The sequence below is a fragment of the Athene noctua genome, chromosome 26 (assembly GCF_965140245.1).
Source record: "Athene noctua chromosome 26, bAthNoc1.hap1.1, whole genome shotgun sequence".
Taxonomy (NCBI): Eukaryota; Metazoa; Chordata; class Aves; order Strigiformes; family Strigidae; genus Athene; species Athene noctua.
In genome coordinates, this window is record NC_134062.1 from 2,743,407 (window position 1) to 2,758,025 (window position 14,619).

The window sequence follows — 14,619 nt, forward strand, 5'->3', positions numbered from 1 at the left end:
CTGGGCAGCCCATTCCAACGCCCAACAGCCCCTTCTGCACAGAAATCCTTCCTCAGAGCCAGCCTGACCCTGCCCTGGGCAGCTTGAGGCCATTCCCTCGGGGCCTGGCGCTGGGGCCTTGGCTCCAGAGACTCATCCCCCCTCTCTGCCCCCTCCTGGCAGGGAGTTGCAGAGGGCCAGGAGGTCTCCCCTCAGCCTCCTCTTCTCCAGAATGAACCCCCCCAGTTCCCTCTGCCCGATGCCTGATCTCTTAAGCTGGGATTAGGCAAGAAGTGTGAGGACTTGCTAAGAAGCTGTTTCTACTTCAGAGAGAAAATACTCCATATTTGTAGCCCAGTTTGCCTTCCTGTCTTCCTCTCAGTTGAAAGAGGTTTTAAAGCTCTTTGTATCTTAACTGTGCGTTTTAATTTCTGCATCAGAGTGGCTGTGGTAACAGATCTCTTCTCTTCCCTGAAGGAATCAGAAGGCCAGGGTTGTCCATTTTGCCGCTGTGAAATCAAAGGCACGGAGCCAATTGTAGTAGACCCATTCGACCCCAGAGGAGGAGGAGGGTTATCACGGCAAGGGGCAGAAGGAACTCCCTCACCCAATTATGATGATGATGATGACGACAGAGCTGATGATTCCCTCTTCATGATGAAAGAACTCGCTGGTACCAAAGTAAGCTCACCAGAGCTTGTGGTAGTAGAAGTGGCAATACGTACAAAGACTGAATGTTCTCCATCAGTTTTCTGTGGTCTTAGTGATTTGTGGGTGGGAGGGTTGTCAGACCTGATAACAGAAAAGGTTTTACTCAGGATGGAAAGCAGGGATTTAGGTTCAGTTTTGTCAGTTCAGTTCAAACTGTCAGTTCTAATAAGCGGTGTAGATCACACTTTGAAATCTTTGATCTTTTGTGTGTTGCCTTGAAAGGATCCTTAGGAAGGTGAAAAGGCTGGCTTGACCTATTGGAATGTAAGAGCTAGGTTTAGAACACTTCTCTGCGTGCGTAGCAATGCCGCTTTTATTGCCCATAGTTCACCCCTATCAGCAAAAATTCATCCATTCTCCCCAGTGATGAATACAGACAGCCAGACACCGTCTTCACAAGGTCCTGATGACTAACCGGGTAGAGGGCAGGCTGTTTTGCTGAGGAAGACAATTTGACTGTCATCTTTTTATATGGTGTCTGATAAATTTGTATAATAAAGGTGTGATAACTCTTTGCTATTAGTGCTACTTAGTTCCAGGAGGTGTGTACAAGACAGACATTCTTTATGGATCCCTGCATGGGTTTTTTTTTAAAAGCTTGTTGTTGCTCTTGCGCATCTGTTGTTTCACTGCTTAGGGAAGTGTGTTTGGACTGATTTTTAATGATTGAATTCACTAAAATAAGCTGCATTTCCTGGTCAGAAAGAACCTCTACACTGATTTACTTAAGGTCATATTTCTCTTTAGCTGCAACCCTGTAAAATAGTGTACTAAACAGTAAACCTTATTCCTGGAGGTAGTTTTTGCATACATAGCTTGGGGAAGCAAAGCAGTTTCCTCGGTGTGACCTCCTGTCATGGTTTGCAGTAGGCTAGTACTCTGTTGGCGTTAGACAGTTCAAACCTGCATAAAGCTTTTCAAAGTTGGAAAGCACTAGCCTTGTTTGTGAAATAAACTTTATGAAAAAGAGAAGAACAGGCACCGTTCTGGTTTGTTAAGTGGCAAAACAGCTTTCCAGGGACAAAAATGGAGGTTTTAGTGCACAGTAGTGACTGCTGGAACAGCCATGACACTGTACTCCGGGTAGTTTGCACAGTGGTGCCTGCAGTAAGTAGGTTTTGCAGCACATTATGCCCTCTAGTGTCCAAAAAAAAAAAGAAAAAAAAGGTTGCTTTTGCTGAAGGCCCAGTAAGGCAGGTTTGTTACTGCTGCAAACCAATTTGTCTTTAATTGTGCCATTGCTAAGTGTGCATTTTTAGTTGTGTGCCACAGCTAAGACCACTGGTGATCTTCAAGGCTTGCAGTCAAGTACTGTTGTGCCTTCATTTGCCTTCATTTACTGGCGTGTGGTTGTTCCTAATACAGTGATGTGGTGATGTAACAGGGTAGTGATACTGAAGCCAGTGCAAGTCAGAGAGCGTGAAAGCCTCTCTAGAGAAAAGGAGCTCTTCTGGATTTTGTCACTGGTTGATTTTCCCATTCTTTGCTTTCTCAGGTTGAGCGTCCTCCTTCTCCATTCTCAGTAGCTCCACAGGCCACGCTCCCTCCTGTGCCGCCGCGACTGGATCTCTTGCAGCAGCGAGTGTCCAACCCGCCGGGGGCTTCCAGTCCTGGGACCTCTTCAAAGGTCAAACACCCTGTTTGCCCTTTCAGCTGTGCTTTTGGTGGGGCAGGCAAGAAGAAAAGCATTCTGGTGAACACTGCGTGTTCCCTGTGATATATCCCTGAGTACTTTCACACCACACTTTCTTCTTCCTTTTCTGTAGTCCTGTCAGGCCACTTCCCTTCCACTCCCCACAAAAGCTCAGTCTGTCCTGAAAGCAAATGCTTCCTTCTGGAATCCATGGTAGGACAGTCCCTTCTTGCTGTTTAAAGGGCCTGTCTTTTCTTCACTTAGGCTGACTGGTGGTTCTCCTGTTGAAGTACCAAGTTACTGCTGTTGTTATTAGCTATCTTCACTGGCTCAGCCTCAGCCACTGCTGCCCGTGCCCTTTGAGCTGCCTTTAGGGGCTTGTGTTTTGTTCTAGCTAGCAGGCTGGATGTGGGAAGGTGTCATATTTCTGTCCCAACTTCTCTTCACAAATTCTTCCATCAAGCGATTTTTTTCAGATAGAAAACTAAGGAAGGAATGACATATGTGTGACTGGGAGAGATTAACTGGTTTTGTGCTTGACTAGCAGAAGGCAATAGTGTGATCTGGATGGCATTTGGTCATTGACTTTTGAGACATGGCAGTGGTTCTTCATTCAGCTGGTTTGGATGAAGTCATGAAATTATGCTTGAAAATTGAGGCAGAAGAAAATATCCATTTCTATGAATATTCAGTGCTGACAGATGAATGTTAACTTGTAGAAATAACCCACAATTGAATCTTTTTTTTTTTTTTTAATATGATGGCTATTCCTTGTTTGGAATCCAATCTAATGCTGCTGTGAGCTTTTGGTTTTTTCTTCAAGAAAAATCTGAGGTGTTTAGCCCTAGCTGTAGCTGCATGTAGTTACTGTGCTATTTCTTCAAGCCTGTAGAGAAGGTACCTCTGGAAGGTTAACTTGTGGACACGTGGAGAGTTATCTCCACATCCATTGAGATAATTTCTTGTAGAAATAGATAAAACGAAAACCAAAACTCACCCTTCTGCCACCTGCCTCCCTCCTTTTTATTTTTTGTGGCTAGACTGCCTTTGTTAAGCAATATTTTACATTCTTCTGCTTTCCAGGCTGCACCTGGTACTCTTCACAAGGATAAACCTTTGCCGATCCCACCCACGCTCAGAGATCTCCCACCACCACCACCTCCGGACAGGCCACATTCCATTGGGACTGAAAGTCGACCTCAGAGACGTCCTCTGCCCTGCACGCCAGGAGACTGTCCTTCGAGAGACAAACCACCCCCTGTGCCCTCCAACCGTCAGGCGGATCTGTGGCCATCCAGGCCGATTCCAAAAGCCCCATCTGTAGCTCTTAGCCCTGGTGACCCTTGGGCTGGGAGAGAACTGTCAAACAGGCACTCGCTGCCCTTTTCCTTGCCCTCTCAGATGGAGTCCAGGGCTGACAGCCATCGGCTTGGGAGCACGCTCAGCCTGGACAACCCAGTGGTGAGTAGGCCTATCGGAGGTGGAGGTAGTCTGTGAGGAATTAAATCTTCCGAGGTGCCCTCTTCTGATGGTTTATATCTGACCAGGGCGATCTTGTGCCAAGGGAGAGCTGGAAAGGAACTGATGCTCAACGAGGGAGAATAATGGGAGGACTTCTTAGGGAAGGGCTTTTGTGTCTCTTGGGAGCAAGGCTGAAATCCCAGCTTGAGCAGTCGTGAGCCACGATTTCGTGATCACTGTTCACCTTTCAGTTTTGAAAAAACTGAGAAGACTGTTTTGTATGGGGAGCTGGTGTGCTGCAAAAGTGTAATTTACTCATCTCGGTTTTCGGTCCTGTAAAACATACACAGTAGCTATGCTTCGTTTAACACAGTAAAATCCGAGTTAAATTTGGATCTGTTACTATTGCCAATGTCATGACGTGTAATTTAGGAGTCCAACATATTGTTCTCTAAAAGAAATCCCAGGCAATTTTGCTTTCTTTGATTCCATTCCTCTAATTTTTCCTTTTCAAACCTCCAGCTTCCTCAGATTTAAAGCAAGTACATTTCTAGCCAGATTGTCTGAGAAAATGACACTTGCCCATTTGTCGTTCTGTCTCTGTATGTGTGTGCTTGTCTCTATCCTTTTCCTCTTGTCCCACATTTTTGCCTTTTGGCCTATTTTCAGCTGAAATTGCCAAAGCCATTGGAGTCTCAAAAGATACAAAATTCCTGCAGTTTTTGTTAAGCGGTCAGTTGACTACAGGAGAAAAACCCTACTTGTGCCCTCACTGAGGGAAAACTACTGGATTTCTAAGGTGTCGATAAATGCTTTGGAACAAATGAAGGTGCTTCATTTCCCCAGAGGGTGTGTTGAATGACTGGCTGAGAGCTTTGCAACTGCACTGCTTTTTGTAGTGTTTCTGATTCCCAGTTTGGATTTTTTTTTTCTTTCAGAGCTTGAACAGCGGTCCAACAACAACCCCAGAGTGTGAACACCCCAAGATTAAACCCTCTTCCTCTGCCAATGCGATCTACTCCTTAGCTGCCAGGTCTGTTGTTTTTTAGCAAAAGTTCTCTTTTGTAACTTACAGAGTAGTAATCTTAGGGTGTGCTCCGTGCTGATGTTGGGGACAGAATGTGACACAAGTCTGTCAGCCTTAGTTTTAATCTCTGACAGATGCAAAATCCACAATCTGGAGAAAGCAGATGAAATCAGCATCCCAAAGATCTGTGGATAGTGCTGGTCGTTACCCTTGGCTGTGGCAGTAGGAAACAGGCCACAGTTGCTATTAGCTCTTTTATGAATTTATTTCTGAGTTGATCTTTGCATGAAATAGGTTTTGTGTAATGTGTACGATATTGTCAGCTCCTTTTGCGTAATGACTTTGTGCCAGTGTGACCTTGCAGCTGGACTGCTGAGAATCCTGAAAGCCAGCTTATTTCTTTAGACAGAATCACTATAAGATGGCTACTTGTTACTTCTGCTGTGGATTATAGGTCGCTTTGATATTAATTAGATTCGGTGTAAATGTTTTTCTAATGTTTATATCTTGTTTCTTCTGCCTCCAGACCACTGCCTGTACCAAAACTGCCTCCTGGGGAACAGTCTGAAAGCGATGAGGACACTGAATACATGTCACCATCTTCTCTGCCTGTGGTGCCTCCAGGTCCTGCTGTACAAAAACCAGAGATCAAAATGCCTTTGGAAATGACTCAGAGTTTACGGTGAGATTCTGTTCCTATATACACCGCTTCCTCCTCACAGCGCTGGGAAATATTTGTTTATTAGGATGGAGATTTTGCTTGCTCAGTTTGCTGAATTCCCCCAATGATATTCACCGGAATCTAGACTAACACAGCTTACTGTAAATGAAATGTGACTACTGCTCTTTGCAGAATCCTCACAGAGTATTAAAGGAGTCAGATAACCACTCCCCCCCGTTTCTGCTGGTAATCTTTTGAGAGCAGCAGCAACCAAAATTCAAAAATTCTATTAAAAGTTTGTGTTCTGGTGGTATCGATTAAACTCTTTTAAGCTGATACGCAGTGTATACATTTCTAGAGATTTTCTGGAACAAACACTCACAGAACAGTGGCGATTTCACTTTGAAGCAGGGAATCTGTGCACATTCTCAGTCGCAGAGACTAGGTGGTGGTGGTTGACCCACTGTCACTTGTCTGAAGGGAAATATTTGTTCTCTCCCTCAGAGTTTTAGACTGCGAGCAGCAGACGGATGGCTGTACGTATGAAGCAATGTACAACATTCACTCCCAAGCAGCATCCTCTGCTTTCGAGACTGTCAGCACTTCTGGTGAGTGGGTGTGCTAAAAAAGCAACTGAGAAACTGGGGTACGGTGAATTGATCCCAGTCGCCGTTGAAACAGCATCTTAGGGTAAATTAAATGTTATTTGCTTTTCGCTGTTAAAGTAGCTAGAATGTATGTGGAAACATCTGGGTCTGTGTACCACAGACTGCATGTGGGGATGTTGTTGAGAAGCCTAGTTGGAATGTGCTATAAAAACGCCCAGCAGTTGTTAAAAGAATTGCTGTTTTGAAGATTATCTTTTTTCCTAGGCAGCAGTTGTCAGCCCACATCTGTCATAAGTATTTTTAATCTAATCCTACCTTCTGGAGAGAGCTTCCATTGAATGCGGGGTTTTGGCAGCAAAACCTCAGCTGTGTGTCCTGTCAGTGTTTGTGGACTAGAGGGGAACAGAGTCTGCCTTGAGAGAGGCCCTCTTCACTCCCAGAGCTCAGCATGTGCCTCTTCTTCTAGATGAAGGGGATCTGGCAGCAGCCACTGCCAGCAATGGCCCTGAAGAGTCAGAAAATGAGGAAGATGGCTATGACATCCCCAAACCACCGCTACCAGTTGCTATTGCTCGTCGCACACTGTCTGATATCTCCAATGCCACACCTGCCTTCAGCCGAATGTCTTTGGAAAATGACCCTGTAACAGGTTAGAGAACACCCGTATTCTTCACCTTGTAGGGGGTACCGAGTGCTTGCTGTGCATGTTTGAAACTTCTGTCGCTCACTGAAGGTTTTGTATGTAAGCTGTTAAATCAGGTTTCGAGGCAGAATTACACAGGTTCTTAGGTTCAGTTTGGTTTGCAGCTTGGAGTGCACTGCCTTGGTCATTTAATCACTGAGCTAGCAAATCATATTTAAATCACAGTTGGGAAAACCTTTCCTCAGTTTAAAGGATATTTCTTAAGCCACAGTTTCCTACAGGGCATGGCATACCTTTTGTACCGGGGCATAAACGAGAGCTTCAGAATGTTACTGCTGGTCCCTGCACAGGTGACAGATGGCTGGCCTTGCACTGCTGCTGGCTGGCTGTCTCGGCTGCCATCGTTGCCAGCAGATGGCACAAGTGTACTGTTGGATGCCCTCTCTTCCTTGGAGCAGGGACCTAGTGGCTCAGCAAGGTCAGCTTTTTGTCCCTGGGGAGTAGAGGACATATTGTCCTGGCTGCAAGGCACGTTCTTCGAGGGAAAAACTAAAAGCCTCGCCTCTCCAAGAGCCCTTCTGAATAATACTTGACTTACTCCCTACAACTGTCCAGCAGCTCTAAAGAAAGCTCTGAAACTCTTCCTCTTGGAGGCCTCCAGGACCACTTGCCCCAGTGAGTCTTGGTTCACCAGCTTCACCGCTTCCCCTTCCCTGAGCTTGCCCTTCTTCAGCGCAGAGAAGAGTTTACTGGTGCAGAGAAGTTTATTAGCTTTTGCCACACCTCCCTGCTCCCCACCTCATTTTTTAAGTCCGTCACTGTGTCTGTCGAACGTGGCCGAAAGGGATAAGAAGGGACAGAGGGAGCCCATGTCCTCCTCCCAGACGAAGGACAGAGCTTAATCATTGACGTTTCTTTCTCTCTACAGCCCTGAAATAACAACACTATTGTACTGCTTTGTAGTTTTAGGAGATCTGCTAATGAAAAATGCTGTGGAAATGCTGATTGTTACCGCTCTGGGAAGCATATGCAGTTTTCTGAGACACTGGGTATTGTCTACTGCTGCAGCCTGGCATTAAGCAAGCCTGACTAGTATGGGATGCATTTTGGCAGATTTATGTTCTCATGCACTGTGCCCTACAGTTTAGTTTCTTAATCATTCACCAAAAATACTGTAGATGTCCTCTCAAGTTGACCCATGGTCTCTGAAATTTGGTCCAGTTCAAGCTGAAACAGTTGTTTCAAAAGACAGTTTGGGAGAGAGAAGTGGGTAGTCCTTTCTCTCAAATGTACAAAGAGCTTTTTGTGTGTAAGAAGCTTGTACTTTGAAGATGAGGGAGTTGGAACTGCATTGTGGTTGGTGAGAAAGCTTCAATGAATTTGTTTCCTGAAGAGCCTTCTCTATCTCGGTGCTTTTGGTACAAGTTTTTCAGAAGGGCTCCACAGTGACTGCTTCATTTCTGACCAGTGCTGCAGTGCCCACTCTTAAAAAGGGGTTGGTTGAACATTCTTAGTCTTATGGTTTAGTCTTATGGCACCAGTTCTGCTGCTGGAAAACTCTATCTTGAGTGCCTTGAGGGGTTTCTCTGGAAGACAAGTAAAACTTTCTGTAAGGTGATGTCAGATACTCACGCAGAAAAGTTTCCTGTGATTTGCAAAGTAGGAAAAAATGCTTTCTGTGATGATCCAGGAGGTTAGTACTCAAAAATTCAGATGTTGGATTAACACATTAAACAATGTGGTTTTTCTCCAAGGCATTAGCTAAGTCCTTGGAGTGTTTGGTGTCTTGTTTGGTTTATTGGCTCTTTTTTCTTCCCTGGAGTAGTGCATGATGTGTCTGCTGACAAGTAACACATCTGAATGACTGGGAGGAAAGGCAGGACAGGCTGAGCGTACCGAGCTTCAGCAGGAGCTCTTGTAGATGGCCCTGGCCTGCTGGCAGGGGAAGAGCAGCAGACCCCTCAGAAAACAGGATTCAGTTGCTGGAGCAATTGAGGTGGATGAGTTGTACCTGATAGATCTGGTTTCCTGCATGCTGCCATGCGGACAGCAGGTCTGTGAGGAGAGGTCAGCATCTGGACACTTAAACTTGGGGTTGCTGTCAGATTCTAGATGGAAATGGGGTGTTTGGTAAAATTCCATATTCTCTATGTAATTTTTTTCCCATCAGGTCTCTGCTTCTTATTCTAAGGCTGTAAGCTCTGCTCACACACACACACACATGCATCCCTGGTCAGGTTTTTCTTTTTTTTATTTACATGGTCTTATCTTAATAAATTAGCCTGATGTGGCCCCCTAAGAAAAAAACTCCCTAGCTGTTTTTGCAGAGGAGAGGGGAAGCTGAACTAATCCATCCTATTGTGTGAGAGGATAGGCTGGTTGGGGCAAGTGGAGTAGCTTTCAGTGGCGTGTTTTTGAAGTGCCATTTATCAGTCTGACGGCATTCCTGCTTTGTTCCAAACGAGAATCACATGTCCTTTTTTTTTTTTTGAAGTGATGCATCTGTTTCTCCTTCCAGGTTTTTCAGATGGCTCTCAAGTTCCAGAAAGGCCGCCAAAGCCGCTACCACGGAGAATAAATTCTGAGCGGAAAGCAGGGAGCTGCCAAACAGGCGGAGCCAGCAGTGGGACCAGTGCGTCACTGCAACTCTCCAGTGAGATCGAGAATCTAATGAGCCAAGGCTACTCATATCAGGACATTCAGAAAGCACTGGTCATTGCACATAACAATATTGAAATGGCCAAGAATATTCTCCGGGAGTTTGTTTCCATTTCCTCCCCTGCGCATGTGGCCACATAGCACATTACCTCCACACCTACAACGTCTGTGGACCAACTGCCTGGGCAGCCCTAGCCCAGCTATGCACCAAAGGGGAAGGGGTTCCTTTAGAGACTTCGTGCTGAGGTCAGTCCTGCCTCTTAAGAGAATCAGTTATCAGGTTTTTGTGGTTCCAGATTTCAAAGCAGTGGGATGAAATGAAGCAGAATGGTATTTTATACAGTGTATGTCTTGGAGTCCTTTACCCCTACCTCTTGTTTGAGAGAACAGATTTATTTCCAGGGTGTTGGTAGAGAAAGGTATCGCACCAAGGGATCCCCGAGCTGATGCCCTGGAGGCTGGGGGGAGTGTTTGTGCTGTGAATTCTAAGTGAATGCTCTGAGAAACGAAGTCTCGAGGTCAGTGTGGTGTGTCCTGTGGTTCATGGTACTAGGTTTGGATCTGTTCGCTGCTATGCGTCTGGCTCAGGCTTTTTAGAGCAGCTGGGAGGTCACTTTCTGCTGGGAATAAATAGGAGACCTTGGAAGAATCTTCCGATTGCTTCCTGTTTGCCATGGTGTTTCCCTCTTGCCTGTAATAATAGCATTTGTTGCTTACGATTCAAGTCCTCCCTTTTTGCCTGGAGAGCGCGTGACTGGCTTCTGTCAGACATTTTGATCTTGACAGTGCTGGGAGCTGGATTCCTCCTCCATGTCCTCTTGCCGGCAGCACTGGCAGCACCAGATTTCCAGGCAGCTAGATGTCCTGAAAGTTTTGCGTGTTTTTGAGGGGTGGGAGAGGATGGGAAGAATTTGAGTGAGAGCAAAGAACTGGCTGCTGCTTCTCCTTTTATAGCCTTGAGCATTTTGTGCTTCAATGCTCAGACTTGATTGTGGCCCTGCTGGGCTCGGGCAGCCGTCACTGGACACTCCCATGTGCTCTTTCTCTAGGAATGTTGCACCTGGTAAATATGATGTTTTATTTATCTTAATTGCATGGTGGCTGTTGCAGACTAGTGGCCTTCACACACATTCCATCATCTCCTTCAGAGAGCTTTTGCAGGAGCCAGCTGTCTTTGTGCCAGGCTGTTTTGTGGAATTGGTGGGTGCAGCTGATATATTCGCTGGTATCTTACCTGCTTTGCAGTAAAAGAAATGCAGCAGTTCTCTGCATGGCTATCAAAACAACATGGGGTCTCTTTTTCTCCATTTCCATTACTCTTAAGGTGTTGCCAGAGCTTGTGTTAAAACAGATCTGGGAAACTGTATTTGTAAAACAATCGCGTGGCTTTAAAAGTCAGTACTCAGCTGAAAAAAAAAAAACCTGACTTGCATACTCAGTTACTTAACTCTGTTCGTATAGGCTTGATGTGCGAGAGACGTGTGGTTCCTTTTGAGATGGTTTAAATCAAGTAGGGATACACAGACCACGGCCTGACAGACGGACGAGTGCTCTGTGTACGCTGGGGGGCTGTTAGCCTTTGGAAGCGTGTCCAGCATTATTTGCATCTCTCTCGAGGGCAGCAGTAGTCACTAGGCAAGGGGCTGCAACTTGAAATATTGTTGGAGTGGTTGTGGCAGTTGGATGCAGTTTGGCCTTTTCAAGAATCTCGTAGCTGGGCTCAGATCTCAGAGAAAGAGCTCGCAGTTGGCAGAGAGGACTTAGCAAGTATTAGCAAAGGGAACTGAGCATAAAATATTTTTTTCTGTGAAGTATGGGTTTCTCTCTAACTCTACAGCTTTCTAAATCGATGCGATGGGTTCCAGGCAGTTTAAAAGCATGGACTATCTCTCTTTACTCCCCTCCCTTCTGTAGTAAAGAAGATGTTCTCTGGAACCGTGAGATCTCCTGAGATACTTGCAGGCCATCACCGCCGTTGCTGTTGTGGGGCCAGGGCTGAAACGTGCCAGTGGCACCCCCGTAGATTTACGTCTGTGGGCACGGTGCTCTGCGGTGGTGCCGAGAGAGGTCAGGCGCAGCCAAGAGCAGGAGCTGGCCTTGGTCAGGGCGCTGAGTTGCAGAGAAGAAGAGCTGTTCTTCTTCCTCTGCCCACATGTGCAGCGGTCAGCGGCGTAGTGAGGCAGTCCTGCTCTCTCTGTGTGAAGCACTCTGCCGGTTTATGCCTGGGGGAGCTTCTGGAGAAGCAAGCCCAGTGCTGGGTGCTGCAGAGGCAGGAGCGAGGGGCAGCTCTGGTTGTTCTCTCAGTAGATCTGCATCTTACACTTGTGAACCTGAGCAACCAGTCCTAGAGTATGAGACTTACCTGGAGAACCAGGTAAAAACCCTTCTGCAAGGGAGCGCTACGATTTTATTTCTCTCATATTCTCTCCAGTGCTGCCGCTAGCTCCGCGTTGGGTTTGGAGCCACTTTGACTTGCTGTGTAAACTCAGCTCAGGTGTGGCGTTGTGACTCTTGCCACTGCCAAGGCTGCGTAAGAGCCAAGTCCAGCTAGAAAGCCTTAACTCTTGTCTTGCACAGTGTGTGTGATCAGAGTACTGATGCCCTGTCCCATGCAAGCCCTTTATTACAGGCTTGTTGCAATGTTCGATTAAATCATGCCCAGCAGAGCTATTGCAGGCCTGTCTTTGGGGTTAATCTGCTGAGAGACGTTCCTCTGGGTGTTGTTCCAGGTGTTAGAGATTAGAGAGAGCAATCTTTGTGGCATGTATCACTAATTTTTCTGCATGTGTCCTTTCTGTGCACTGTTTGTGTCTCAAACTGATTTAAGAAACTTAAGCCTTGGCTTTTCCTCCTTAGACATGTAAGCATTTGCTAGTACCGCCGAAGTGCAGCAGAGCCCTGACCATGTCTTATGGCTGTGCTCTGTGAAGTCAATCCAGGCACTGTACAGTGTATTTTTCTTGTTGTTCTTTCAGAAAGGTAAGTCTAAGAGTGATTTTTTTTTTTTCCCTTCACCTCTTGATCTCTATTAAGAAGTTAACTTTACGATGCTACTTTAAAAAGAAAAACAAACCCAACCCAAATGTCTAGTGCCTTTCTTAAGGGAATGCTGCATCACTGGGCTGGATCCGAGTATCCATCCCTCTGTGAAAAGGAAGAGCCTGAACTAGACAAGCTGTAAAGATGCCTTTGAGCGTGAGACTGCTTTGAAAGGGGTAGAAAGAAGGGGCAAGAAGGATGGGCAATTGTCACGTCAGCTATGACACCGTGTTCTGTAGCATTTCAACTGTGGAGGTTTCCTACTTTACCCGTTACTAACAGTGACTTGTCTGGCCTGCTGCTGTACTAAGCTTGGTGTGAAGACAGTAGAATCGTAGGACAGGTTTTGCTTGCAACAAAATACGAGTTCTGCTCATAAAAAAGTGCTGGTTTTCCCCCTACCTGTCAACCCTGGACACAAAGCAAGCCGAGAACACTTTGTACGGCCAGAGGTGGGTGGGAAGCGTGTGCGCAGCGGGGAGCTGCGGAGAGGAGGGCGTCCGGCTCACTTCGTCTGGTCGGTGCCACCGTGCCTGAGTGGGACTCTGAAAGGAGACAATATCCTGCCAGGGCTGTGGGAAAACCTTGCCTGTGTGTCCCAGGTGCTGCAGCTTGAGGCGTGGAGTGTCTGTGCTGGGAACCCGCCGACTCGGTTGGCTCTGCACAGCTTTCCCGCGTCCCGCGCTGAGCCCTCGCCCCGGGGGAGCCAGCCAGGCTCCCAGTACAGCATGGGCTTCCTGCACTGGGCCCATCACATTACTGTAGCTAATCCTGAGGCAGGGTCATTACTGTAAATGTTTTTGTTCAGTTGAGCAAGAAAAAATGCAACTCCCAGGGCACTTTCTTAAAGGTGCCGCTTTAAAAATTAGTGGGGAATAAGGACACTTATTTTTAAAGTTCCTAATAGAAATCTTTTTTGAAATTCCCAGTGGGGGAGGAACAGTAGTTCTTTCTCTTGAATGACAAATACCAATTTGTATAATATCAGTGTTAAAAATGTTGAGATTTTCACAAAATATTTTAAAAAAGTATAATAGTGTCATTAATATAAAAATATAATAGCAGTATTTAATCCTTTCAGATCTGTAAAGAATAAGGAAAAACAGAAGGTAAATATTCTTACAGAGAGTAGCTGAGCTTTAAGGTTCACTTGGTTTAAAGTCCTCATTTTGTTTGCAAATGCATTGTTAATGTTTAGAGGTTATACTAATGTTATTTATTAATTGTTTCCATTCTTGTATGCTGCCCACTAAGAGCTTCTTTGTTTGGGATTTCATTCACCTGTGTCAGTAAAAAAAAGAAAACAAAACAAAGTTTTATTTTTAAATAAAATTTCCTTTGTTGTAGCAGATCGTCTGCGTCGCGTTGGTTCTGTGAGTGCTGGAAAGAGAATGTTCAGGGGGCCCGAGTCTGAGACGTTCAGTTTGTCTCCTGGATCTCTTGCAGACTGCGACTGACTTTGTAGCTGTTTTAACTGTTATCACAGTTATCCGTTAAATTCAAATTCGTATCGCAAATACCAACGAACAGGAAGGATTTATACAGAGTTTATACTAAGTTTATTGATAGAGCTAACGTATCCTAACAGAATTGAGGAACAGAGGCTGTAACCCGTCAGGCCCCGTCAGAGTCGGAGAAGGAGGTTAACGGGTTTGTTGCCACACACGAGCAGCCTGGGGGAGGTCACGGGCATCTCCTGCGGGCTCCACAGAGTTTCTGCAGCCTTACTGGGGGTCTCGTACACCCTGAAGCATCACTCCCCCTCTGCTCTCACAGCCTCTCTTAGTACCTTGCTATGCACTAGAAGAGGCTTTTATAATTATTGCATAACTTCGAATTAGAGATGTTACTATAGAATGTAGTTTTCCATGGAATAGAAAGGATTTGTAATAAAGCCCAGATTACATATCTGTAGGTAGTATCACACACTTTACTGCTGTTGTGGTGTGATGGACGCCGCTGTGGTGTGTGTGATGGACGCCGCTGTGGTGTGTGTGATGGACGCCGCTGTGGTGTGTGTGATGGACGCCGCTGTGGTGGGTGTGATGGACGCCGCTGTGGTGGGTGTGATGGACGCCGCTGTGGTGGGTGTGATGGACGCCGCTGTGGTGGGTGTGATGGACGCCGCTGTGGTGGGTGTGATGGACGCCGCTGTGGTGGGTGTGATGGACGCCGCTGTGGTGGGTGTGATGGACGCCG

At 46.2% G+C, this 14,619-nt stretch overlaps 1 protein-coding gene across 2 annotated transcripts in view; it reads left to right on the top strand.

Moving 5' to 3' along the window:
- Positions 1 to 13,761, top strand: part of CBL (Cbl proto-oncogene) — a 45,026-nt gene extending 31,265 nt beyond the window's left edge. The window contains exons 9-17 of one of the 2 annotated variants that reach the window (XM_074927432.1): positions 457 to 660; positions 2,186 to 2,317; positions 3,407 to 3,784; positions 4,723 to 4,817; positions 5,338 to 5,422; positions 5,459 to 5,493; positions 5,977 to 6,080; positions 6,547 to 6,729; positions 9,242 to 13,761. In XM_074927432.1, the coding sequence (XP_074783533.1) occupies positions 457 to 660; positions 2,186 to 2,317; positions 3,407 to 3,784; positions 4,723 to 4,817; positions 5,338 to 5,422; positions 5,459 to 5,493; positions 5,977 to 6,080; positions 6,547 to 6,729; positions 9,242 to 9,522 (1,497 nt within the window). In that variant the 3' untranslated portion in view covers positions 9,523 to 13,761. Of the gene's footprint in view, positions 1 to 456; positions 661 to 2,185; positions 2,318 to 3,406; positions 3,785 to 4,722; positions 4,818 to 5,337; positions 5,494 to 5,976; positions 6,081 to 6,546; positions 6,730 to 9,241 lie in introns of both variants that reach the window. The other variant, XM_074927431.1, reaches the window with a different exon arrangement.
- The last annotated feature ends 858 nt before the right edge of the window (positions 13,762 to 14,619 follow it).